Source organism: Kogia breviceps, chromosome 4 (assembly GCF_026419965.1).
Source record: "Kogia breviceps isolate mKogBre1 chromosome 4, mKogBre1 haplotype 1, whole genome shotgun sequence".
Taxonomy (NCBI): domain Eukaryota; kingdom Metazoa; phylum Chordata; class Mammalia; order Artiodactyla; family Physeteridae; genus Kogia; species Kogia breviceps.
The window spans coordinates 47782992-47810976 of record NC_081313.1 but is presented as its reverse complement, the minus strand read 5'-3'; the positions used below and the strand labels follow the sequence as shown (position 1 = coordinate 47810976).

The window sequence follows — 27985 nt, the reverse complement described above, 5'->3', positions numbered from 1 at the left end:
TGAAGTTTCTCCTATATCCACGGCCCCCAAGTCTCCCACTAAAATCAAGGAACTGATGAAAGAGAAAATGTTACTGTTTCAAGCCAAACTATTAATGTCATCAAATACTGTGACTGAAACTCTTTTTTTTAAAGCTTGGCAAAGAAAAAAGTCATACTTAACTCACTATAGTATCAGCTCCAAGAAGCAAGAAGATACTATGGATCAGACCATTACTACTATCAAGGAGAAAAAAATAAAACAGCACATTCCAGAAATCATGGAACATTTTTCAAAGGTTGGAGCTGATTTTGAGTGGTGTTACAGACCACGGAGGTCTCTGGATGGTTTTCTTCATGCACAGACAGGCAGAGAAGCTGCCCTTAGCAATGCTTAGAAAGAAGGCGGGTCAGCAAAAAAAAATCCCACTTGAGAAGACATCTAGCAAAGACCCACTGGGTGCTCCTGCACAAGTGACTTAGCCATCTCATGTCTCAGTTTCCTCAGCCACAGAACAAAGAGAATACCTTCTTCCCAAAGTTGTTATGAGGGCTGGAGATCATGCTTGTAAAGCACAGAACTGCTGGTCCACAAGTGGACATTATGAGCTGCAACTACATAAAACAGCAAATGAACACAAGTTTCAAATTAGAGTTGACCCCCAACCCCACCCCAAACAACATACTGAAAAAAGTTCAAGTTTGTCTAAGATCACTTTAATGGGACAGAAATAACTTCAAGTGGCAGATACTCGTTTGATATTTCTTACATGCATCATTCTAGCCTGCTCCTTTTGAGTTCAATTAACATGCTGGATCAAAGATTAACAGGACAAAAAAATTGAAAGAGAAAAAGCTCAAGCACAGGCAAGAATGCACAGAATAACAAACAGAATAAGATGCTGCATGCAGACCTGCTGTGTGGCCCACAGTGACCCTGCCTGTGAGCCCAGTTCAAGGCCAGTGCCCTGCCCACCAAGATGGAACACAGCTTCTCATGCAAGAGAAGTGAGAAAAAGACTGAAGAAGAGAACTGACCTACAAACGTGGGTGAGTCTCCTGCTCTAACTACACACCCTACCATCCTCTCAAAACCTTTGGCAGTTTGGTTTTTTCCAGGTAACATATGTATGACAAACTGAATTTCTCAATCCATGTTATATAAACCCACATATCAATACAACTGACCTTGATTAGGGAGCTTCTCAAACTCTTCTAAGGAAGTCCCTCTAACAGCAGAAACAAATGAAAAAGTACCTTTGGGTAGTTTGGGAGTGGCCAAAAGAGGCCACAAATGTAAAACTAGACTACGTTTTTCAAACTGACATATTCTTTGTAGGACAGGTATGAGACAGCTAGTAGATAGAGCCACTGAGTAAAAGCACTGCCTCTTCCCGGAGTCAGAAAAATATTTCCCAAGTAAAACACCACTGCCTTCATCCATTTATTCAACAAACTTTTTTTGAGAGTTAACTATGTGCAAAGGGTTTTATTGGGACTGTGAATATGAAAATATATACATACAGACATACAGACATACAGTCTAATGGGGGAGACAAAAAATTCACATAGGAAACTATGATTAGGGTTACAAAGGAGAGAACTCTTTCCCAGGAGCTTTCTCTAAGCCAAGCAAACAATTAAGGCATGAATAAGGCAAAGAAGAGCATTCCAAGCAGAAAAAAAGAACATGGGCAAAGGCAGTGAAGGGCAAGGGAGAACAGTGTGCAAAAGGCACCTGAGGGACCAGGCTGGACCATGCTAGGCCTTGCATACCTATGAATGACTTCTGTCCTCTGAACAAAGGGAAGCTACTGAAGGTTCTGCAGAGGGAGAGCACAGGCAACATCATCCTGCCTGCAATACATATCATAAGAGCTGATCCTTGCCTGTCCAAAGTTCACAAGCTGATTATAACACTCTTAACAAATACATGAAGCCCACTCTTAACACACGTACACGCATGAGAAGAGCACATACAAGAAAATGAAAAGCTCTGTGGTACATATTAGAAGTATACAAAGACCACTAACAGGACTTTCACTGGATAGTTAGAAAAGAGTGTGGAGTAGGTCATCCAGGTCACATCAGCACAGCTTTCAAGGGCAATGATATATGAGATCACCCAAAATAGAATTGAAAAAAATACACAACCAAAATTTCAGTTCATATTAAGTTCTTAAAATTTAACTTGAAACTATTTTCTGAATACTTTACTTGTAAATCTTTAAATCAGGAGAAAGGTTAATCAACTCTTTTCACTGATTCAAGTCCCCAGAAGATGGGAATGTAGATCTTATACATACAGTCCTATGACTTGAGAAACTCAGAAATGCATCTGAATGAGTGTCTTTTATCTTCCATCCTCTGCTTATCCATTGCAAATATTCAGGGAAGCCTAGAAACTAAATCACAAGTCATTAGGTTAATCCATAAACTGTCCGTTCTACTCAAGAATAGAATTGAATTGATCTTAGCCATGCCCCTCTCCACTTTCAGGAGAATAATTCTAGAGTTCCAGTAAAGGCAAAATTCATCAATCATTGGGGTCAAAAACAAGAAAGGCATTAAGACATTAAAGCCAAGGCATACTTTGTTGAATAATATATGTTCTGCTTAGTTGCACTAGATCAGGCAAAATTATAATGATAATAAAATATTAACAGAGATTAATCTCTGGATACTGAATTTCAGTGTTTTAATGGTAATGAAAGTTTGTTTTTTTTTTTAAACAACAATGTTTCCCTTCTCTGATTATAAAATCGAGATATGATGGTTGCAGGGTTTGGGGAAAATACAGAAAACTAGAAGAAAATAATAATAAATAGAGAAAATGAGGGAAAAACTGGGGCAGAACAATAATAGATTTCCCTTTCGTGTAACTATTTAGAATTCAAGTACTTTCATGTATTCCCATGTAGGTCTCTTAACAGCCTCATGATAGAGGCGACAGAGGTATAATTATTTTCATTTTATAAGACTCAAGGAAATTCAGAGCCACTGTGTGATCTGCCTAAGGGGTACTAAGGCAGTAAGACAAGACCCATCAAAGAGGATTCTAGTCTCCTGATGGGTCAGGCATCTTCTCCAGCTCATGGCCATGGGATCAGCAAATGATACAGGAATAGTTAACTGCAAGCACCTAAAATGAGCAGTACCTGCAAACATCGATCAAAAGCAAGAAAATGTGCAAAATAGAATTATATCATTAACATAAATATACCCTAGAGCACTACAACATCAAGTAAAGAAAGGAAAATTTACATATCTTTAAGTTACCAAAAAGTGCAAAAGTGGGGGGAGGGGGAATACACATCAAACCCATGGAGATGGAGAATCTCTTAATTAACTGCTTCCTTTTGGTGTGAATGTGAATGCAGAGAGAAATCAGCTATTTCTTACCTGAAAAAGAGTGAGTGGAGCCCGCTGATAAAGACCAAAGCTCTTTCTGTCCCAAACAACTCTCCTCTCCCTCCCTTCCTGTCTCCCTACACACACGCTGTAGCATATGCCCGTGCGAACACAAAAAGTATAATTTTAAACTGATTTATTTATTGCCCCCTTCCTTCTGAAAAAAAAGATATATGGCTAAGTAACCATATATGTCATCATATGAACCGGAACACTTATAAGAGTGAAAGAGGTGACTATTCCTGATCAAGCTAGGAAAAGAGGCATAAACCAAGAATGACTGGTCAGGGCTTCCCTGGTGGCGCAGTGGTTGAGAGTCCGCCTGACGATGCAGAGGACACAGGTTTGTGCCCCGGTCCGGGAGGATCCCACATGCCACGGAGCGGCTGGACCCGTGAGCCATGGCCGCTGAGCCTGCGTGTCCGTAGCCTGTGCTCCGCAACGGGAGGGGCCGTAACAGTGAGAGGCCCGCGTACGGCAAAAAAAAAAAAAAAAGACTGGGCAAATGGGAACATGCGGTCTCCCAGCATCTGGATCCCTCCTCTCAAGAACCAAGCATTGGCAGTACACTCTTACTGTTCAAAAAAACTGCTTGGGGCTTCCCTGGTGGTGCAGTGGTTGAGAGTCCGCCTGCCGATGCAGGGGACACGGGTTCGTGCCCCGATCTGGGAAGATCCCACATGCCGCGGAGCGGCTAGGCCCGTGAGCCATGGCCGCTGAACCTGCGCGTCCAGAGCCTGTGCTCCGCAACCGGAGAGGCCACAGCAGTGAGAGGCCCACGTACCGTAAAAAAAAAACTGCTTGGTGTGTCCCATTTTATGCAATACTGGGTCTTAAGGAAATTCTACGTCAAGGGAAAGTCATCAGCATTTTGTAGACCAGTAGACCAATTTAATAAACACTCCTAATTAGTGAATGTCTTTTTACAATGCATAAGTTCTTGTGGAATGTTTTTAAGTTATATGTGGTCTTGCAAGCCATCTGAAAAAAGTTTTAAGAAACCAGTTAAATTTATTTTTGCCATCTTCTTTAAAAATTTAAGTATCAGGGACTTCCCTGGTGGTACAGTGGTTGAGAATCTGCCTGCCACAGAGGACACGGGTTCGAGCCCTGGTCCGGGAAGGTCCCACATGCCGCGGAGCAACTAGGCCTGTGAGCCACAACTACTGAGCCTGTCCGTCTGGAGCCTGTGCTCCGCAACAAGAGAGGCCGCGACAGAGGCCCGCAAACCGCGATGAAGAGTGGCCCACGCTCGCCGCAACTAGACAAAGCCCTCGCACAGAAACGAAGACCCAATACAGCCAAAAATAAATAAATAAATAAATAAATTTATTCTAAAAAAATAGTGCTCCAATAACCTTGTTTAAAAAAAAAATTGAAGTATCAAATAAAAAGAAAAAGCAATCTCTTAATCACTCGAAGGTATTTAAAATTCAAAGTTATTTGCTTTGGTAACCCAAAAGTACTGTTCTACACAGGAATGCCCAAATTATTTTCTGTGTAGAAGCTGGAATAATCTAATAAATAAACTGCTTTCAGAATAGTTTTTTGGCTGATGCTGATGCTGTTAACAAGTTAACAAGCTCAAAGGAAAAAGTTCCCTCAAATAAGAAAAAGAAGAAAGAAACCTGACATGGTATTTGTATAAATGTACTGCTAGTAATAAATAAAGTCTCAAAAACCAACCTTCCTGGGGCCTCCCTGGTGGCGCAGTGGTTGAGAGTCCGCCTGCCGATGCAGGGGACACGGGTTCGTGCCCTGGTCCAGGAAGATCCCACATGCCGTGGAGCGGCTAGGCCCGTGAGCCATGGCCGCTGAGCCTGCGCGTCCGGAGCCTATGCTCCTAAACGGGAGAGGCCCGCGTACTGGAAAAAAAAAAAAAAAAAAAAAAACCAACCTTCCTATCTTGTGGTCATATTCCTATTCAAAATACCTCCTAAGAGACAACTCATTCAGAAAATCAAACAGAAATTGGAACTTGGAGCTGTTTTTTTTTTCAACTAAGAGAATTTCATACAGGTATACACAAATACTGACATATAATCTAAGCCTACCATTCATTCAAGGGACATTTCAATGTCCACTATACACACATTGCACTGACACTATTAATAGTTGGCTGTCCTGGATTTAAAATTTACCAGTATTTTTTTTCACTCTAGCAGACTTATCTTTCAATTCCAAAAAGGGACTTTTTATTTAAATACTCTGTGATTCTCACCCCAGAAAACAAGACTAGAAATAGCTACTAAACAATAGCAATCTCAAAATGACCCTGTAACAGTATATGGCAAGGACTTCCCTGGTGGTCCAGTGGTTAAGACTCTGTGCTCCCAATGCAGGGGGGCCAGGTTTGATCCCTGGTCAGGGAACTAGATCCCACATGCTCCAACTAAAAGTCCCGCATGCTGCAACGAAGATCCCACATGCCACAACTAAGACCCAGTACAGCCAAACAAATAAATATTAAAAAGTAAATAAATAAAATGTTATTTAAAATAACAATATATAGCAGAATATTTTTACATTTATTTGTTAGCACTTCATATTCTGAGTTGTTTGATAGCCTAACTATTGCTCCCCTCTACAAAAGATGCTTAGAAATGTACAATCCTACACACTGCAATTTCTCATAGAAAACAATCCCTCATTTTCTCCAATTTTCACATTAAAGATAAGTTCCACAGCTGTGTTCTCAAGTTTGGAAAGGGCCATGAATCAGACAGGCCAGTGTCACTCTTTACAACAACCCCTTGCAGAATGTCAGAAGGTCTACCCACCTTCACTGAGAAAAAACCAGAGTATACTGATGAACTTGATTTACTATTATACCTTTTTTTAAAACAGTATGACGGTTCTAGATTTCCTGGGTAAGGCTTATTGAGAGAGTCAAGACATAGAATTTTCTAGATTAAATAATAAATTAGCCTTCTTGAAAGAGCCAGTTTCAAAGCTCAATTCTAAAAATTAAAAAGGCAAATCAAAAATAAAGAGAAAACTAGTTGCTCCACAACTGTAAAGGATCAAAGAGGGGAACTGCAACTCAAGGAGTAAATTTTTAAAACTAGCCTTTTAGAGATGCAATAGCCAATCCATCCATAAAACCACCATAAGTTGGCCATTATACACTGCATACATTACATTCTGAATGGTTACTATCTTTAACAGGAAGAATGGGGGGGGTAAGTAAAAATACAGTTTTCATAACATTAAATAAGCAGCCCAGTGAAATATAAATTCCAGAAAAGGAAGGAGGAAAGGGACCCTCTATATCTGAACATGGCTACTTGAATTTTTTGTGCTTTTCTAGCCTTAACCCACCACCATCCTTAGCCCATCTTTACCACCATTCTTTCCCAAGACCCCAACATGCACGCATATGCACAAACATGTGTTCACACACAACACATACACACAGTTACAGGGTTTAAAAAATATATAACATATCCTTATGTGTCAAAAAATAAATTTCATACAAGAGCACAAGAACTCTGAAGTCTCGTGATTTATCAAAAGACAATGCCACTGCTAAGCTATGAGCTAATGCAAATTCAGACCTAATACATACACTGAATTTTGAATAAACCCAGTCACTGGCTCTTACTTACATCACCAATTCTTTTTCTAACACATCTAAAATTATAAACTATGAAAACAAATTCTGGACAATAAATGAGCATGAAAAATCATGGATGAAACTTAAATTACTGTTGAAACAGAATTTTTTTAAAAATCTGTCCATTTTAAAATAAAAGTATTTTTCCACAAATTGTTAAAATGAATAAAGAGTTTCAAAAAATTTTTTCCTCATTGCAATAGTCCTTATTAAAAGCAAAAATGCAGTACTATCCAATACTTTGGAATTTCTTGCTATTTAATGAAACAGCTTAGACAAAATGCCTTTTTAATAAGTTGCTAAGAGAGATCCACAAAAATTGCAAAGAAACTGCTCTGACAAGTTCCAATAAGGAACATCATTTGAGTACTTTGCTTATAAGACTTTAAACAGCACTAGTCAAACTACCATCTGGGCTTTGGTTTTAATCAAGCTTATTAGTTAAACTGGAGCTGACATCATTTACATGACTGACCTAAATGAAATCTAAATTACATTAAGAATCCATAAGATAGTCACTTACCTACTACCATCCAGTAGATTATAATGTTCTAAGCATCATATTAAATTATAAATATATATGTGTGTGCATATATATACACATACTCACACACACACACACCCTTATCTATAGAAACATACATAGATATATCAGTGGATCTATCTCCAAGCCACTTTTGGAAAATACACCTACCATAACCTCTAACTGCAGAAATACACCACATGGTATAATTAATACATTGTGATATAGTTCAATGTACTCGGTACTCTATCCCCAAGAGATTCTGATTATATTCCCTAATGAAATTTTTGTTTTCACTCTAAGAAACAAAATATTCTTGGATCAGCAAGAGTAAGCTGCTCAACTTGCTCTTATCCACAATGCAAGCATCTCATTTTAAGATGTAAAAACTTAAATTAACTCTGAAACATCTGCCTTCTCTAAGCCATTAGACCAGCAAGTCACCTTTCACTAAATCCCTCACCTTAAGCTTTATTTCAAACAGTGAATGCAGCAAAATTCATCCAATAACTACCTTAAAGACAAAGTGAAAAAAAAAATCAATTTGATTCTATTTCTAGTTATTTTGGCCAATTATTTTGTTACCCTTAAGAAGGGTATCACATCAATGCACTAGCTAAATGTTACCCTGACATCCAACAGATCTAAGTACATTACATCACAATTCATTGAGTAAGCAAATAATAATCATCATCTCTGTTTCTATTCATGTTCAGTGTGGTCCATGGTACACTGAAAATCATCCCTAACATACCCTCAGCTTTTTTATGTACCACTATGGAAAGAATATAAATACTGTCCTTCTTACCCAAGTCCCTTCCAAACATACTACAGATTCACACTGTGACATTCTTTTCACTTCTTTCCAAAATTATACAAGAACAAATACAACGTATTTTTCATTTTGAATACAACTGATAATCAAGTAAATTCTTAAATTCACATGTGCATCCAAAAGTTTAAAACTCAGTTTGCAAATACAATCCACATAACACTGGCTCTATAGGGTATACAGAATCTAGACCCAGATACTGCTACTTCAACTAAAACCCACCTATACTCCCTACTAGAATGAATAGTAAGCTTTTTATTTGCTAAACATGTTCTTACAGCATTAACCAAACCTAAACACACACAACTGTGTTAGCAAAGAGAACACTGACAACTGTAGAAAAAAACAGTACACCTGTTTTTTTTAAATGTCTAATGACACCTATAATTATATAAACCAATTCAGACTCTACAACTTCAACAGGAATGGCAATTTTAAAGATGCCCAAGGCATTTTAAATTAATCAGGCAAATCTCACACCTCTTGGTGCCACCACAAAACCAAAATTATTGAGCAAGATATATGTCTGACCTGATAAGGCAATTCTTAAATCTTTCTCCTATCTAAAACAGTTATCACAGTATATCAATTTTTTTTTTTTTTTTTTTTTTTGCGGTACGCGGGCTTCTCACCGCTGTGGCCCCTCCCGTTGCGGAGCACAGGCTCCGGACGCGCAGGCTTAGCGGCCATGGCTCACGGGCCCAGCCGCTCCGCAGCATGTGGGATCTTCCCGGACCGGGGCACGAACCCGTGTCCCCTGCATCGGCAGGCGGACGCTCAACCGCTGCGCCACCAGGGAAGACCAGTATATCAAATTTTTGATTTTTGACTACTATCAAAAATCAATCCTTTCTTAAAAAAATGCACATCCCATTTCGAAAAAGTAGAGATAAGTAGAATATCATAACACAGAATATATACAAAAATTAGTTCAGTTTAATAACTGAAAAGTTAAGTTTTTGACATTTGCCAAGCAGTCCCACAATGTGCTGGCCCTATGCCATCATGGCCTAGTGCCAGCCTGATGGAGGGCCAGGCTAAAAATAGCAGCCAAGCAGCAGCTGGAACACATAGGTCCTTGTGACCTCAGCTTTATTTCCCTAAATCAAGGGAGGTTGAAGGGAAGGGGACAGTGGCTGGGAAAGAAAGGAATGGAACACACTCTCTTGGTTGGTATTTCCTACCTCTTCTGACTTCTTGCCTTTTTCCCTACCACTCTCTACTATTCCTCACTCCCCCGCTCCATTCCCCTGTGCCCAAGAAAGGAAGGGAAAAAGCATGGGCATTAGAGAAAGAGGGAAAAGAAGAAAGATACTTGAGCTCTGAGGCAGGTTAGGTGCAGAGGCTCCCTTCACTCCTACCCTCAAGTCTCACTTGATTCTGCCATCATCACAAAGCAGCCATTGGTCATTTCAGTCCTCAGCTTTACCATGGTCTAGAGAAAATATAAGACAAAAATTAACACAGGTGATAATTGTAGGAGAGAAGCAAGAGAGAACTAGAATATGGTGTCAGGAGTTCAAAATCCTAAGTGCTAAGGAAACTTGAAGAATGCTTTAAAGAAACAAAGTCCGGGACTTCCCTGGAGGTCCAGTGGTTGGGACTCAGTGTTTTCACTGCTGAAGGCCCACGTTCAATCCCGCCGCATAGACCAAAAAAATTAAAAATTAAAAAATTAAGTTAAATTAAAAACCAAAGTCCTAAAGAAATAAGGTAAACTTATTATTTTTTTTAAGTCCTCTCTCACATACATCTGATTACAAACTTCTGGTATTTGTGTTTTAACAGTTTATTTTATGACAAATATTTATAAAAATCATGACCATCTTCTTTGTAGAAATGAGTTAATATAAAGCAGTAGCAGGAACAAAGGTTCAACGTAACCAAATACTACAGTGCTACCTTCAACTTCTGCCAGCCTTTACCAAAAGACCAACAGTAACACCAGAAGAGGCTCCAGGCTCTGCCCTTTAGAGTGAAATGATAAAATACCTATACTTCACTTATAAAAATACTGATCACTGTCAGCAAATATTTAACAGCTACAACATGGCACATGTAGCATTCTAAATTGTACTAATGTAATTAAGAGAATTTAAATCTTGCTTCTGTGGATTCATTCTATGTACTATCTTCTTATGCATATTTTCCATATAATACCTTCTAACATTAGAGATCTGACACCAATTAACAATGAAAAATGCTTTAAGTAAACAGAATGTTAAATAACGTAGGACCAGGCAGTGAGTCACCTGAACTTTAAGCGCATTAATTCACTAAATGAGCTTCCAATTTATCTGATCAGCTTTTTCAGTTAGTAAGAGTTTAGATGTACTGACAGGTTCTACTACATCCTTCCAATTAACACCCTTCCAATTACCTATCTCTTTCAAAGAACATTAAATCTTTTTCTCAGCATAAGAAATAGTATAATTTTCATAACATTCAAAAAGTTATACAAGATAAATATATATATGTGACATATATATTGCAATTAGATCTAACATGCAAGTTATTCCTCTTTCAAAAGTTAAAGATGTCTGATGAATGATGATCAAAATCACCCCACACAACCATCTTCCAAAGCTGAAATTCGTTCACAAAAGGCACTTTTTAAAAACTTTTTATTTTATATTGGAGTATAGCCGATTGACAATGTTGTGATAGTTTCAGGTGCACAGCAAACCGACTCAGCCATATATATACATGTATCCATTCTCCCCCAGACTCCCCTCTCATCCAGGCTGCTACATAACATTGAGCAGAGTTCCCTGTGGTATACACTAAGTCCCACAAAAGGTATTTTTAAAGTGCAGTTTTTCAAATCAAAATTTTAAAATACATGTAAAAACTCAGAGCTCTGATCACAATTTAAAATTCTGGCTACTGTGAAAAATCACCCTAAAAAGTACCAAGAGACTATAAACATAAGATGAACTTTCTGGAATAGTTAACGATGACACATCACAAGTAATATTATTTAGGGGGTAAGAGTACCAGCCCAGAGAGGCTGTGGCTGGCTCCATAATTTACCAGCCTGTGTGACCTTGGGCAAAAGTTACTTGCGCTTTTTCCCTATGCTTCAGTTTTCTCATCTGTGAAATGAAAATAATAAAAGTACCTAACTCATAGGGCCGTTAAGAAATATAAAAGTACTTGGAGCAGTATCTGGCACATGGTTAAGTGCTCTGAAAGTGTTGACTGGAAATGCTGCAGCAGTATTAAAAGGCTCACTGTAAATCATGCTCAGCACAATAAAGAAAAGCCCGAAATAACACAAGGTCTTTATAAAGAGATGTTAATAAAGCTTTGAGGCCACATCCATTATGTGAAAGAAGTATACCTAAGGGTTATGTATATAGTACTAGTTACTAGTGATGAGGGTGGGGTGACACTGACAGAAACACTGAAAAACGTACAAAAACAGGTCAAACACAGACACTACTGAAAAAAGTTTTCATATACATACTAAGTTCAGAACAGACAAATTTCTTACTGGGTATTGACTTCCATTGTCCTGTGTATGTAGTATTTTCAACTTTCAGTAAATTCTGTACAGTCATGTGTACTCACACCAACTGTAACAGAGTTTCATACAGCTAGCAATCATAACTAACTTTTCCTGAACTTTAATCTCATCAGAGAACATCTCTACAGTTTCTAAATGTCTACAAAATGTTTTACACTAGCATGTACTATGCATGCCAGAATCACTGCTTAACTGAAGCCATTAGAATCTGGCCTGAAACTAAAATGTTATCTAGAAATACTTTTATAACATTCAATGAAATGTTAGCCAAATAATCTCTCCAACAGCATAGTCAATTTACATTCACTATATGCTTGTTCTGATTTCTGAGATTTTCTGAAGTTTACCAAACATTCCCAGCAAATTAGGAGGCAGCCTGAGTAGTGGAAAAACAGAGATTCCACGTTTAACTTTGTAATTTACTATGCCTCTCTGGACAAATTACTCAACATGTCTGGGCCTCAGTTTTCTCATGAGCAAAGTGGGAGAAGCTGGAATCGATCTCTACAAATATTCAGAGCTCTACAGGTAGATAATAACTATCATGCAAGAGTATTGTGTAAAAACAGAATCTCATCCGCTCGCATATTTAAGAAGAAACAGAAGAATGCACCTGTACACAGAGGTCACTGAAATATGCTTGGGGTAATGATACTCAAATGATACCTAGGTTCATCTGTCTCCTTTTCTCTCACTTGGGAACATCATATTTGTTTCAAATAAATACATAAATAAATATATGTAACATATGCTGACAAAAAACTAATTATCACTAAAGAATTCCACAAATAGAAAACACTTAGCATACCCTTTTCTAACAGACTTCACTTATATCAGCTGAAGGTCAATCTTTAAGTTCAAAATGAAAAGCAGATTTTGCACTGTGTTCTCTCCAAAGCTTGCTTTGGCTACCTTTTCTAGATCAAAAAAATAAAGGAAGCATCCTATTTTTAAAGAATTGAAAACCATGTACAAAGCAAATTCTTAGCAGAACACACGGCACTGAAAGCAAAAAATGGAAAGACACTCAGATTTTTCAAACAAATCTAACACACTTTATTTTTGAGACTCTGGCTAGGATTGAGAAACAAGTCTCTTTCCATGGGACAAGACTATGTTACATATTTCTCCAAATTACCACTTGGTACTGATTTCTCAGAAAGAGATGAGTCTTTCCACTCATTATAAGGAGGAAATAGCTCATGTTTTCTAATATACAGTAATCCCCAAATATTTACATACATCAAAAAATTAATAAACCAAGATAATTAGATTACATTTTCATTGGGAGAAAGCATGATTTTTCAAACTATATAATAGTAATCTCAAATGTAACTGAAGATGGTTTTGTGGGCTCCATGTAGTTTATTACCATTTAAAAAATAGTTGCCTATAATCTGCTTTGTTTCTAAGATGTTTATACTTACCTATAATCTGCTTTCTCTTGTAGGATATTTGTCCTCTTAAATATAACAGGTGAAGGTCAACAGCAGTTCAAGTTTAATGATGGCCCCTATAAAAACTTCTAACACGAGTTTGTCTTATCATATGTATACATAACTTCTTAAAATAAAGGTACCAAATTCATTTTGCATCACTGAAGAAAACCGATTTTCTAACACAAAAATATAAAGCACGTAAGCATTTGGAATTAGTACAGACCATTCGTATAATTTTTTAAAGGGACAGCTTTCTTAAACGAAAGCATCAGTCATTCCTTCATTGCCATCCTGTTCACTGAATATATTACTAGCTAAAATCACACATTCTTAAGTAAACTCTTAATATGATTGTGAGTAAAAAAGACATGCTGCCCTGCATCCTTCCAGACCAAACATTTAGAGTTGGAACTGATAGTAACTGATTACCCATTGTGAAAAGAAAAGAAGCCAAAGATAAACAGATAAACATCTTGACAGATGGCCAGGACATACTTAAGACAACACTGACTTCAATCGTTCAATTAACTGCAATAATTGTTCTTTAGACAACACATTTCATGGAATCCTGATGTTTTAAGAAAGAAAGGTATCCAAGTCTCTCATCTGCAAAAAGTATGAAACTCAATGCACAGTTAAAATAATGTGGGTGGACTTTTCCTCCTCAATCCCAGGGTGTACTCAGAATACAAGTGTATAGGGCAGGAAATTAAAAACTGAAGCGAGAGTAGAAATATTTGCTTAATTCAAATCCACAATTCCACCTTCCAGTATTGTTGAAATATTTTAGCAATGAAAAGTACTCTGTCTCCCAAACACTTTAGATTTCTTCATTGGACCAATACTAACCATTGGAGAACCAAGTATCATAAAAAATTCCAAGATTGCTTCACCTAAAATTGAAACCCTCAGAACAATGCTGAGCACATCTGAGATGCTCAATACTTTCAAAAATCAATAGTAAGCAAATCAAACATCTCAACTCAGATAGAACCACAATAAAAAAAAACATATGCAACTAGTGTCAATGTTTTTTCCTTCTGTGTAATTTTTCATTAACCAAAAGACAGAACAAGCATAGGGCTCTGATTCAAATTTGCTCTATATCATTACCTTAATCTCAAAATTACATTCAATTAACTATATTATCATCAATAAACAAAACATCTAACTCTCAAAGTACATTTAGAATCACATCTTTATATAATAACCTCTGGTCTGTAAAGAAAATCAAAATACTCAAAGGCCAACAAATTAGCCTTAAGTTAGCTGATTAAAATTTTAACCATCTTAAATCTAATAATGATCCCCTTTTACTGCTTTGCTACCCCCTAAATCATGAAATTTTAAGTAACAAATCTGAAAAGACCATGAGAATGTTTAACAAGGTATAAACAGAATTTCTCTCCCAAAAGTAACCAGAAAAAAACCCAAAAAACCTAGCTCCTTCCTTCTCCTACAAAAGACTAGTTCCTAGTTTTGTTTAGACATTTCTTGCTTTTAAATGATTGTTTAGTCACAAATAAGGAAATGGTGTTTCAAAAAAAAAAATTGAGTGTACACCAGTTCTTCAGAAAGGGGACACACACAGACACACACACACACACACACACACACACACACACACACACACCCCAAAACAAAAAATAATGCGTTAATTAAAAACACAAGGATAACTATTCTAAGATTTCTTATTACAAAAGTATATGCTGCTAGTTTTAAGAAAAATCCAACCATAATAACAATGAAAAGTCCCCTCAAAACCTTGCCCATTCATTTGACTGCCCTACTCCAAAGACACTCACTATTCAATGGTTGCTTGTGTACCCTTCCCACATTTTTATACACTTATATGCAAGTCCATCTTTTTTGTTTTAAACAGAAATTACAGCATACTCATGAACAGTTGAGTTGTTTTTATTTTTCTCGCTTACAATTTTCTCTTTTTTGTATTTTATTTTTTAACATCTTTATTGGAGTATAATTGCTCTACAATGATGTTAGTTTCTGCTTTATAACAAAGTGACTCAGCTATACATATACATATATCCCCACATCTCCTCCCTCTTGCATCTCCCTCCCACCCTCTCTATCCCACCCCTCTAGGTGGACACAAAGTACTGAGCTGATCTCCTTGTTCTATGCAGCTGCTTCCCTCTAGCTATCTATTTTACATTTGGTAGTATATATAAGTTCATGTCACACTCTCACTTCGTCCTAGCTTACCCTTCCCCCACCCCGTGTACTCAAGTCCATTCTCTACATGTGTCTTTATTCCTGTCCTGTCCCCCCCCTTTTTTTTCTTTTTTTTTTTTTTTGCGGTTCATGGGCCTCTCAACTGTTGTGGCCTCTCTCGTTGCGGAGCACAGGCTCTGGATGCGAAGGCTCAGTGGCCATGGCTCACTGGCCCAGCCGCTCCGCGGCATGTGGGATCTTCCCGGACGGGGGCACGAACCCGCATCCCCTGCATCGGCAGGCGGACTCTCAACCACTGCGCCACCAGGGAAGCCCTGCCCCCTTTTTTTTTTAGATGCCATACATATGTGTTAGCATACAGTATTTGTTTTTCTCTTTTTGACTTACTTCACTCTGTATGACAGACTCTAGATCCATCCACCTCACTACAAATAACTCAATTTCACTTCTTTTTATGACTGAGTAATATTCCATTGTATACACGTGCCACATCTTCTTTATCCATTCATCTGTCAATGGACACTTAGGCTGCTTCCATGTCCTGGCTATTGTAAATAGAGCTGCAATGAATATTGTGGTACATGACTCTTTTTGAATTACGGTTTTCTCACAGTGTATGCCCAGTAGTGGGATTGCTGGGTCATATGGTAGTTCTATTTTTAGTTTTTGAAGGAACATCCATATTGTTCTCTATAGTGGCTGTATCAATTTACATTCCCAACAACAGTGCAAGAGGGTTCCCTTTTCTCCACACCCTCTCCAGCATTTATCATTTGTAGATTTTTTGATGATGGCCATTCTGACTGATGTGCGGTGATACCTCACTGTAGTTTTGATTTGCATTTCTCTAATGATTAGTGATGCTGAGTATCCTTTCATGTGTTTGTTGGCAATCTGTATATCTTCTTTGGAGAAATGTCTATTTAGTTCTTCTGCCCATTTTTGGATTGGGTTGTTTTTTTGTTATTGAGCTGCATGAGCTGCTTGTAAATTTTGCAGATTAATTCTCTGTCAGATGCTTCATTTGCAAATATCTTCTCCCATTCTGAAGGTTGTCTTTTCGTCTTGTTTATGGTTTCCTTTGCTGTGCAAAAGCCTTTAAGTTTCATTAGGTCCCATTTGTTTATTTTTGTTTTTATTTCCATTTCTCTAGGAGGTGGGTCTAAAAGGATCTTGCTGTGATTTATGTCATAGAATGTTCTGCCTATGTTTTCCTCTAAGAGTTTGATAGTGTCTGGCCTTACATTTAGGTCTTTAATCCATTTTGAGTTTATTTTTGTGTATGGTGTTAGGGAGTGTTCTAATATCATTCTTTTACATGTAGCTGTCCAGTTTTCCAAGAACCACTTACTGAAGAGGCTGTCTTTTCTCCATTGCATATTCTTGCCTCCTTTATAAAAAATAAGCTGACCATATGTGTGTGGGTTTATCTCTGGGCTTTCTATCCTGTTCCATTGATCTATATTTCTGCTTTTGTGCCAGTACCATACTCTCTTGATTACTGTAGCTTTGTAGTATAGAGCTGACTTGTTTTTAAATGAAATATGCTGGTCACCTCTTCTTGTCAGTATATAAATATCTACTTTGTTTTTTTATGGTTGCATAGTATTCCATTGAGTACTACTTAGCTACTTCCCTTCTGATAGAAATTTAGCTTGATTCCAGCTTTTCAGTATTGCAAACCATACTGCAATGAGCATCGCTCACCGTAATGAACATCACTGTGCACTAATATCAATATATCTATGGAATAAATTCCTAAAAATGACACAAAAAGATTGTGCCAAACATCAGGGGAGGCAGCATCCCATTCTCCCACCTCCTCAATCATTTCTGGGTAATGTCTACCCACATGCCAATGTTGTGGATGAAAATGGCACGTCATTTTTGTGTCTCTCTTAGTGAAGATAAATACATTTATTAATAATTTGCATTTCTTTCTGAAATGTGTTGTCCATTTTTCTACCAGGTTATTCATCTCTTATTTTTCCCTGATTTTTAGGAATTATCTGCCAGCCTTTGGTCAAACATGTGGCAAGTATTTGCCCCAGTTAGGTGCTTAACTTGGTTCATCAAGTTTTCAATCCTACAGAAACTTTTAGATTTTTTTAAATCAGGTAACTTATATCTGTCTCTTCCTTAACAATTCAAATTTCAGGTCCCATTAGGGATGCTCTCTCCCAGGCAAAATTTTTGGGAAAACTTATGTGACTTCTAAACCATTACTGGAATGTTGTCAATAATATTTACATACAAACACCTTCAGCAATAGCTCCCACCCAATATATCATTAGTTAACAATAATAAGCCAACAACACTTCCTCCAAAACTTCCCATAATCAACTGATGAACAGCTCTGTACCAATTAAATATTGCTTACAGCTGCTACATCAAAGGTTTAATTTTTTTTTCCTTTAAATTTCTTCTTCTTAAAATCTAGGAGTTGAAAAATAACTAAGCAAGTATGTTTAACTTCCTGGAACTCTCAATTCTCTGTCCCTCAATCCTTAAATAATCTTCAACACTGTAAGTGTAAAATAACCTTAAATAATCTTCAACATTGTAAATGTAAAATAAAGTCCAACAACTAGATTGTATTGTATCTACAATTTAGTCATCTCCACAAAAGTCAAAGAATACTTCCTGTACAAACTTGTAATTTTGCAATACCAGAAAATTGCTTATGATGCTATCAACACAGTATTTTGTTCTTTCCATTTCAGGTTATGAAGCGAAAGCGTTCTACCTCAAATCACAAAATTATAAAATAAGCTTCATGTTAGTTCCAATTCAAACCACCACTTAGAGCTAAATTAGATGGTTAATCTAACCACTCTCTCTGTTCTTCTTTAGGAAAAAAAAATCTTGGTCATAAGTTTTCTATCTCACAGTGCCAGCTGCCAGGCATTTAACAGCCTTCCATCTCTAAGCTGACTGGCACAACAAGTAATACAACTTGGAAGTTAAGGAAATTGGCAGAACTCAGAAGGGAAAAAAGAATATTTTCCACAATTTGCACAGCACTTGTTTAGCACGTATGTTAAGTGTTTCCAAAGGGGTGGTCAACTCTTCAAACTATATAAGAAGCATCTACTTCACATCAACCACTGCCAGCTCCATTCAGTGGCCTCCTTCTCCTCCCGGGACTATTCAGAAAGTTACTATTTTCTTTTACAACTCACCCCGGCCTCTTCACCAATGAAGGCAGGCAAAGCCCACGCTGTGTGTCTGTCTCCTAGAGAAGATTGCATCTTTTATTTATCGTCCCTTGGCTTTATTTTCACAGTGAATTCCTGGCTTAAATGCAATCAGCCAAGAAACCCTCCCTATGTGCTCTCCTGTCATTCCTCATTGCTTGCAAGCAGAGTCAAGCACAGAAGGGGGAAAAAAAAACTCAGCATTGCCAGCCAAGCCATAAAAACTCACAAACTAGTTATACTGAGAAACCATGGATGTGCTTCAATCCATTTCAACCAGGCAGGAAACAAGGTGGGGGGGGGGGGTAATAACTTGAAAGGTTAATTAGATTTTTTTTAAAGGATGGATGGCCTCAGAAGTCAAACCCCCCTCTAGACATAAGTAAAGGGGTATCTAACCTAGAAAAGGCAACACTGGGGGCTGCCTTTACAAATAAATGACCATGCAGAAAATCACGTTTGCAGATTGCATCAGAATTCAAAGTAACCAAACAGAATTAAAACAAATCTTTAAGTCTCTCTTGGGTCCCCACCCAGCCCCCCACCCGACTCCCAAAGAGAAGGATAAAAGAAACTGACTACGGAAAGAGAAGATTAAATTAAAAATCAGAGGCAGTGATGCTTCCAAACCTCTCCCCATTCATTAGGAACTGTGCTCACCACCACAGTTTAAATAGACAGCAATATGAGAAGAGGAGTAGAAAATAACGTCGTTTTGCAATCAGGAGGGAAATACGGGGAAAGGGGAGTTTCACTACAGCATTGTTCTTTTCCGTGCAGCTCAAACATCCCCAGCGCTACAGCCGAAAAATATATCTGACCAGAAAAACACACTGGAGGGGGGGGGGGGGGACAGGGAAAGCTTTAAAATTCGGTATTTGAGAAAACTCTCATGGTCTGTCAGAAAAAGAAGGGCTGTGCAGCTTTAAACCACAAGTCCTACCCTCGCCTTTGTCAAATATCTTCTACTTTACAAGCCCCGAAAAGAAATAAAGAGACTCTTTTGTTTGGTATGCCCTTTTCGGAGGGTGACAGAAAACTGAAAGGGGCACAAATAAACCTGAAAATGAGAACAAAGTGCGGGGTCGTGCCCGGCTGCCAGGCGGTCGCGCAGGGAGGGACGCGGGAGCGGGCGCGGAGCCCCTCCGCCTCACGCTCCTGAAGCCGCCGACCAAGAGCGCCAAGCCCGTCACCGCTCCCCGCGGATCGCACAGAGCACGACCCCCGGTCCCCCGGGCGCAAACCGAACTCCGGCGGCAGAAGCCCCGGGCACGCCGCGTTCCCCCGGAACGGGGAAGAGCCAGCCGCTCCCAGCCCGGCTCGCGCCCTTTAATTAGGGGGCGTCCTCGCGGAGAGAGGTCCCTCAGGAGATGGGTCCAGCCCGCCGCCCACCGTCCGCGCGGCCCCGAGACGGAGAGGCGCGGAGGAAAGGACATTTAAATCCCGGGGCGGCCGGCGGAGCTCCCCCGGGCCAGTCCAGACGCCGCAGCGACCCCCGGAGCTCCGCGGCCGCCAGCCCGTCGAAGCCAGGAGAAAAGAGGCAGCCGAGTGGCATTAAAATGTATTTCCCTCCCTCAAATGGAAGGGGCGGGGGGTGGGGAGAGGGGGGAAGAGGAGAAAGAAAGACAAGCGAGCGACAGACAAGGGGAGAGAGGAGGGAGAGCGCAGAGCGCGGCCCGGCCGCCGTTTCGGCCCCGGCCGGCATTGTCTGTGCGGCCCGCGCTCCCTCCCCCGCCCCGCACGGCCCCGCCACAGACACCCTCCGCCGAAGCCCGGCCGTCAGCCCGCGCCTTTGTCCACATTCACCCCCCAAAACAGGCGAGCAGCCCTCCAGAACGTGCCCCCCGGAAGAAGGGCGGGGAACCGAGAGGGCCGGGAGCACCCGACACCCACCCCGCGGACCCCGCGGAGGGGCGCGTCCTGCTGATTCATTTCCCCCTCGCGCTGGCCCGTCCGGGGAGCCAGGGGGCGGGGAGGGGCGGGGAGGAAATGGGCGCTCCGCTCGGGAGGACTATCCGGGACGGTGAGGGCACCGGGCGGGGTGCGGGCGCGCGCTGGGTTGAGGGGCTGCCAGGAGGGGAGGGGAGGGGGCGGGCGCCCCTCCGAGGGACTGACTGACGGACAGACGGCCCCGCGACTGCCCCGTGACTCACCGACTTGCAGGACGTTGTCGACGCAGCCGCTCTCCAGCAGCGCGATGCCCCGGCGGAAGGGCAGCCGTGTCTCGTCTCCGCCGTCCGCCGACCCGGCGGACCCCGCCGACGGGGCCCCGGCCCCAGCGGCGGCGGCGGCGGCGGCGGCAGCGGCGGCGGCGGCTGAGGTGGCGGCCGGCGAGGACGAGGAGCCGCCGCCGCCTGCGCCGCCCGCGCCGCCGCCCGCGCCGCCGGGGCCGCCGCTGTCTTCGCCGGGGCCGCCCGCGGCGCCGCCGCCGGTGTTGAAGGACGAGTACATGCAGATCTCCCGCTCGCTGCGGGGGAAGGACCAGTAGACGATGCGGCGCTGCACCGGCTCCGGGATGCGCTCGAAGCGCTCCTCCACGCGCTGGAACGGCCACTTCTCAGCCACCTTGCGCGCCGCGATGTCCAGCAGCGACTCGGGGCTCTGGGTCTTGCCCGGCGGCAGCAGCCCCAGCGCTGCGCCGCCCCCGCACGCCGCCGCCGCCGCGCCGCCCGCCCGCGGGCCCGGCCGACAGGCAGAGCTGTAACCGCCACCCCCTCCTCCGCCGCCGCTGCTGGCCCCGCCGCCGCCGCCGCCGCCTCCGCCGCCCGGCCGGCAGCAGAGCCGTTTTGCGGGAGGAGGGTGCTGTCCGCGCTCCGCCATGACCGCGCCGCTTCTAACCCGACAGCGGAAGTGCCAGGATCCTATAAACGGCACAAGGAAGCGCGACACGCACACGCCGCCGCGACGCCACGCTGCCATCTAGGGCCCGCCGCTCCTTGTACGGGCACAAGAGGTGGGGCCTTCACAGTGACGTCGAGGCTGAGGCGGGGCCCCGATAGGGGAACCTAGGGCCAAGGGCGGGGCCTATGCAAATCGCTGGGCTGAAACATAAATAGAGCGCTCAGCGGACACGGGGGTAGCGGGGGCGCTGGGGTTGGGTGCCCGAGGGGTTGTGAGAATGTCAGACTGCTGTGACGCTGGGGGCGGGGCTCAGGCGGGGTTCCCGGGGGAGGGGGCGGGCCGCCCGGCCTGTCCTAATGTGGGTGGGTCTCTGCGCCCCCTGCCTACTCAACTTCCCCCTCTAATTCCCTGCCTCCCTTTGATGTCCAGCAAGTGCGGACGCGCCTCGTGGGTCGCAGCGGGGAGGGAAGGGGAAATGGGAGGTGAGCACGGGGGAGGGGTCCGGGCTAAACGGGGGGCGGGGCCCGCGGGTTGATGCCCCACCCCCCGTCAGAGCCTGACCGCCGGGGGAAAAGCCTCTGGGCGGAGGAGGTGCTTTCAAAACAAAGAAATGCGGCGTGGAACCCGGGGGACTGGGGTGGTGAGGAAGGCGGAGGAGGTGCGTCTGAGGCCGTCCGGCCGCCCGCTTCCCCTCTAGTCAGCCCGGAGGAGCTCCCCCCACCCCCAGCCCGGGCTGCGGTGCCGGAGAAGAGAGAGGAGGCTGCGTTAGGCGGCTGTTTTCCAGTTCACTTTTGCAGACCAAGGCAGAGAAGAAGAGCACCAGCTCCGCTGCCCCTCTTGGCTGCGGCGCACTCAGCCCCAAGCCCCGCGTGCGCTCTGTCTCGGATACCGAGCCGGCCAAAGTGTCCGGAAACGCGCAGAGCGCTCGGAGCCTGTCCCGCAGCTGTGCGACGCGCGTCTCGAGTTGGCCGCTGCCGCCCCGCCCTCGCGCTCCTTCAGCCCCGCGGGCGGAGAAGCCGGCCCGCCCGCCGGCGCGGAGCCGGGGAACTTGAACTGGCTCCAGCGGCCGCTCTGCCGAGATCCTGCTCCAGGCCCGGGGGTGCTCCGGCTCGGGGTGGAGGGCACGCCCGGGAAGTGGATTTAGCAAACACACCTTTGTGAGTACACGCGCCACGGGAGCGCGCGCACACACCCTACGGGAGCGCGCGCACAGCCTAGCCGTCTGCAGACGGCGCGCCCGGGCCGCTCGGCGGCGGACGGTGGCTGCAAGCGCGCTCAGTGCGCACTTAGATTTGCGGCTCGCGTCCGCCCTGGGCGCCGGGCTGCGGGGAGCCCTAGCGCTCAGGACACACGCCGCGCTCTCTGCCGCCCTGGCAGCTCCCGAACGGCCCATCCTCCCGGGACAGGGCAGCGTGGGGGGCGGGCGAGCGGAGACCGCAGCTTGCTGGGGCTAGGGCGCCGGTGAAGGCGAAGTAGCGAGTCCCGGCTGAACCCGGAACGCTGCGGACATTGTTCTTCGCACTCTCCAGAGCTCGGTTGAATCTGGGTCCAAAACAGAGACTTAATTACCACGTTAGAGACATCCTTACTCTTTGCCCTGCCTTCTGTTTTTCCTGTAAACCCTGTCACTGATAACTGTCGCTATTGTAAAAGATAAACCGTATCTCCTTTGACACGTTAGCATCTTTTAAGGTTATTGGCTCATACCCACCTGCCCGCCTCGTTGCCTGGATTTAAAGGGATAAGAGCGCTCCCGAGTTTTAAAGAAAATCGCCCACTCAGGGCCGAGGCCCAGAAGACCTCGAGCTCCAGGTCTTGGCTCTTCCCCTCTTCAGGCCTCACCGAGCCCCAGGCTGCAGGTCCCCAGGGGACCTGATGCTGGCAGACTTTCCATAGCTGCCTTACTAGTTAGGAAAATGTTGGTGACATTATGTTTTTGTATATCCATCTGGTATTTTTCTGGGCACCTCCTCAATGCTTAGGAAAAGGCCTGGGTAGAAAACTGGAAGACTATCTTTATGGGCAAAAGGGAGAGGGAAGATTTTTCCTCCAATTCTATTTCGGGGTTTCTTAAAAAGTAAAAGTTTTAAATTTTTTTAAAAATATAGGTGATAGGAGAAGAAAGTAAGTCAAAAAGTAAAATTTGGGTTCCATTCCGTCTTCAAACACAGTCATGATAGGACTTAGGCTTGTGTAATGTGTAGCTTACAAAGAATTTTCATACAGGTACAGACAGAATCGCTGAACTGGAAAGTTAAAGGTGACAAAACTCATACCCCCAGACAGGGTAAGTGACTCATTCAGGGTCCTACGTGGTGTTAGTGGAAGAAGTTAATTCATACTGAAAAGGAAAGTAGACACCTTTGGAGGTGCCTAATCTTTAGAGATCTTGATTTTTGTATTGAACCAAAGAGACTGAATTTAAGGCATCATCCTACATTGGAGGGATTTCGTTGAACTCTCTGTTCAAAGATGAATCTAGAGCCTACAGCTCAGCCTAACCCCATTTTCCCTCTCTGCAGTCTCTTACATGAGACCACACCCTCCCTCTTGAACTGTCCTCTCTCTGGTTTCCCTGACGCTCTCCTGTCCCTTCAGTGTCTCCAACTCATCTTTCTTTGCCTTACTATGGGGTTTCTCCTCCTCCCAACTGTTTAAGGTACACCCTGCCCTATAGACTATAAGGGTTCTCTTCTCCATTTTTAGTGGCCCACCCCTTGGAGAGTTTCCACTGTTCCCAACTCCCAACCATGGTCTCTGCTTCAGCTCACTCATTTCTTCCTGGTGGCCAGCTTCCTCTTCCATTGCCGCCTCAAACCCAAAGTACCACATTTCCCTGGAAACCAGACTCTCTTCCTTCCCCTAGACTGTTATTACTGTTGCCACCTGTTCATAGGCCCCAAAGATTTTTTCCTCCTTGCCTTTGCCTGCAACTCCCATATAGGTTTACTTGCTGCATTATCTATCCCAGCCCCTCTCACTCAGTCAATTATTCCTCCTCTTCACTCTGCACAGCCTCCTCACTGGTGTGTCTGTATAACCTTTCCTCCTGCAAATCCTCCTCCACCCAGCTGCTGTGCTTCCTAAAGTATAATTCTGATGGTGTCACCCTCCTGCTCAAGTCCCTTTAAATGACTCCCTGCCACCTACTAGGAAAAGTCCAAATTCAGATATGATCTTGACCAAACCCAACTTTCCAGCATAATCTTCCACTAGAATGTAGCAGACCTTCCAGTTCCCCAACAGGAATTTTGTTAGGTCTCCCAGCTCCCCAGATGTCATCCCAACTTTTCATTCTGCACATTTGCTCCAGATGTTCCTGTGGCCTGTAAGAGAGACATTGTCTCTTCCCTTGTAACTTGTCAAATTCCTACCCTTCCTTCCAGGACTGGCTCAAATGCCGCTTCCTCTGGGAAAAGCCAGCTGGATGTGTGATCTCTCTCTCCTGGAGCCACTGTAACGCTTTGGATCTTTCTCGTGACATTTATACCATTCTGCCGAGGGTCACAGCTATGTTTACATCTACTCAAGCCATTCATCTTCCCTGGTTAGAAATTCTCTGAGGGTTGAGATTATGCCTCAGCCACCTCTGTAGTCCCAGGTGCCCAGCACTGCACTGCAAGGCTTCTGTCTCCCCAGAGGTCAGCTACCCTCATGAGTCAAGGAAGAAGTAAGTGACAGTATGTCATCTTTGGCTGGTACTGTGCTACTGTCATTTTTGAGGTATTTACAGTGTTTTTTCTTCTGGTGTTCATAGACATCGTTACTAAATTACTTATAATTGCCCTTTTCAAACAAGCCCCTACTGTAGGGGCCACATAAAGGCTAGAGGCCTCTGGTTATGCTTCAATGTTTACCATTAGGCAATGGTAGGAAATGAAAGTACAAAAAGTCTACAGCTTCCCAAATGCAATGACTCATCATATCAAATCACACCACACCACATCAGCCAGTGTGGTCAGGAGCTAGGCTCTTAGGGAGACTTCATAAACAGGACTCCCAGTAGCTAAACTGAGAGCTACAAAGAAGAGAGACACCTTCTCCCCCAGCACCATACCAATTACCTGGCCTGTTGCAGTTGGATGCATCAACAGATGGATAGCTAAGGAATTTATTTGAAAGGAGCAGTGGAGTCCTGTCTAGACATCTGTCATGGCCTCTCTACCTGTCTTTAAGAATGAAAATTTGACTTAAATAGAGATGTATCAAATTCCTGGAGCAGTGGTTTGCAAAGAGAGATCCTTGGAGTGCCCCAGAGCACTGCACACAACTTTGGAGCTGGGAACCAGAAACTGACACTCACTTATTCCCCATGTGAGTCTTCTTTGCAGTCAAGTTTGAAAACTACCCTTTGGCGGCAAGAACTTCACACAGCTGTAGAGCTTAGGAGGAGGCCTTACCTGATCGTTATTGCTAGTCATCTCAGCTAATTAAGAGAATAATTTTCCATTAATAGGAAGATTCCAAGATGTGAGAATTAGATTAGATCTAAGGAACTTTAAGTAATTTGAAGATGGACACAAAGTCATTCCCACTTCCATGCTTTTCCTCCTATTGGGGTATACTTTTTATATTATAACCAAAGCCAATTATGTTCCCTGGGATATAATTAAATTATTTAGAGAGAAAGAAAATCCTAAAATAGCATAGTTAGCCTATGAATCAGGCTTATTCTCCCCTTCAGTGGAATGACAGAGAATTCTATGTGCCAAAAAAAAGAGTAAAGAATGAGATAGATACTAGAGATGACACTTATCAGGACAAAATGTCCAATAACAGGGGAAAGTGCCAAAAGAATCTCCCTGGTCAGTCATTTCCACCAAATAGATCCTTGGGCAAAATAAAAAGTGGGCATTAAAACCAGTGCTCTATCTTTGAGGAGGGGAAAAATTTGATCCATTTCAACTTTGTTAAATTCCAGAAAATGAAACTACTGATATTTCACTATTATTGTTTAGAGAGTGGGTGCAGATGCAGTGCTAGGTCTTTTATAAACAGTAACTCATTTGGTCCCCAGTCCCCCTTAGCACCCCTCCCGCCCTGCCCTGGCACAAGAAATGAATGAAGGAAATGAGGCTCAGAGAAATTCATCAAAGGTTATTCAGCTCTGATCTGGCCTAGCAGGGATTCAAGTGCAGGCTGTCTGATGATGAAGCCAGAACTTTTCCCATTATCCAGTATTTCCCAAACTTGCCCAGATTATAAGAATAGCCCTGTGTACTTGTTTACAATTTAGATTTCCTTTACCTCTCCCCTGGAGAGGGCTGGGGTGGGACCTGGAATCTGTGTTTTTGTTGTTGTTGTTTTAATGTATGCCCTGGATAATTCTTTAGAAAAGACAAGTTGGGAAACATCATAATTCATAATTCAGCAGCCACATTATCACTTACCCACAGGTTTTCTAGAATTTTCTATAAGTATAAGAAAGTGTATTCAACAACTGATCAATCTTTTCCATCCTATTACTAAGAGCAGTGTATTCTGTTAAGACAAAAGTCTTTAAAGTTACAATCTGGATTTTTGAAAAATAAATCATTACATCTCAACATATACAAAAAAATCAGGTTGGCAATTTGCTTATAAATTAATTGGCTTCAAATTTTGTAATTTGGACAATAATTCCCCCCTCTAGAGGTAAAAAGTGTTTGCTTTTGTTAAATATTAGATAATCTACTCTTGTTAATTTTTAGCAAAAATATTTTAGTGTAAATATAGTCTATTTGTTCCAATCCAAAGTGCAATGGTGAAGATCTCATCAAATGAAACCATCTCAGAACTGGAATGTTTAACAAGCCTCCAACATGACTTAGAACCTAGTGATAGCCAAAAGAAATAGGAAATGCCACATTTAATTATAGCTTTTAGTCCTTCCCCTTTTAAAAAACTGTAACTTTTTAAAAAGTTTTTATTGGAGTACAGTTGATTTACAATTTTGTGTTAGTTTCAGGTGCACAGCAAAGTGAATCAGCTATACATATACATATAGATGTATCTACTGTCTTTTTTTTTAGATTCTTCTCCCATATAGGCCATTACAGAGTATCCAGTAGAGTTCCCTGTGCTCTACAGCAGGTTCTTATTAGTGACCTATTTTATATTTAGTATTATGTATATATCAATCCCAACCTCTCAGTTTATCCCTCCCCCCCACCCCTGGTAACATAAATTTATTTTCAACATCCATGACTCTACTTCTGTGTTGTAAATAAGTTCATTTGTACCCTTTTATTTTTAGATTCTGCATATAAGCAATATCATATGCTATTTGTCTTTCTCTGTCTGACTTACTTCACTCAGTATGACAATCTCTAGGTCCATCCATGTTGCTGCAAATGGAATGATTTTGTTCTTTTTTATGGCTGAGTAATATTCCATTGTATATATGTACCATATCTTCTTTATCCATTCCTCTGTTGATGGACA

General features: G+C 42.5%; 1 protein-coding gene across 1 annotated transcript in view; it reads right to left on the bottom strand.

The window, feature by feature from the left end:
• Positions 1-21541, bottom strand: part of ZSWIM6 (zinc finger SWIM-type containing 6) — a 222509-nt gene extending 200968 nt beyond the window's left edge. Inside the window, exon 1 of the mRNA XM_059060965.2 lies at positions 20875-21541. Within this exon, the coding sequence (XP_058916948.1) occupies positions 20875-21541 (667 nt within the window). The remainder of the gene's footprint in view (positions 1-20874) is intronic.
• Positions 21542-27985: the final 6444 nt, after the last annotated feature.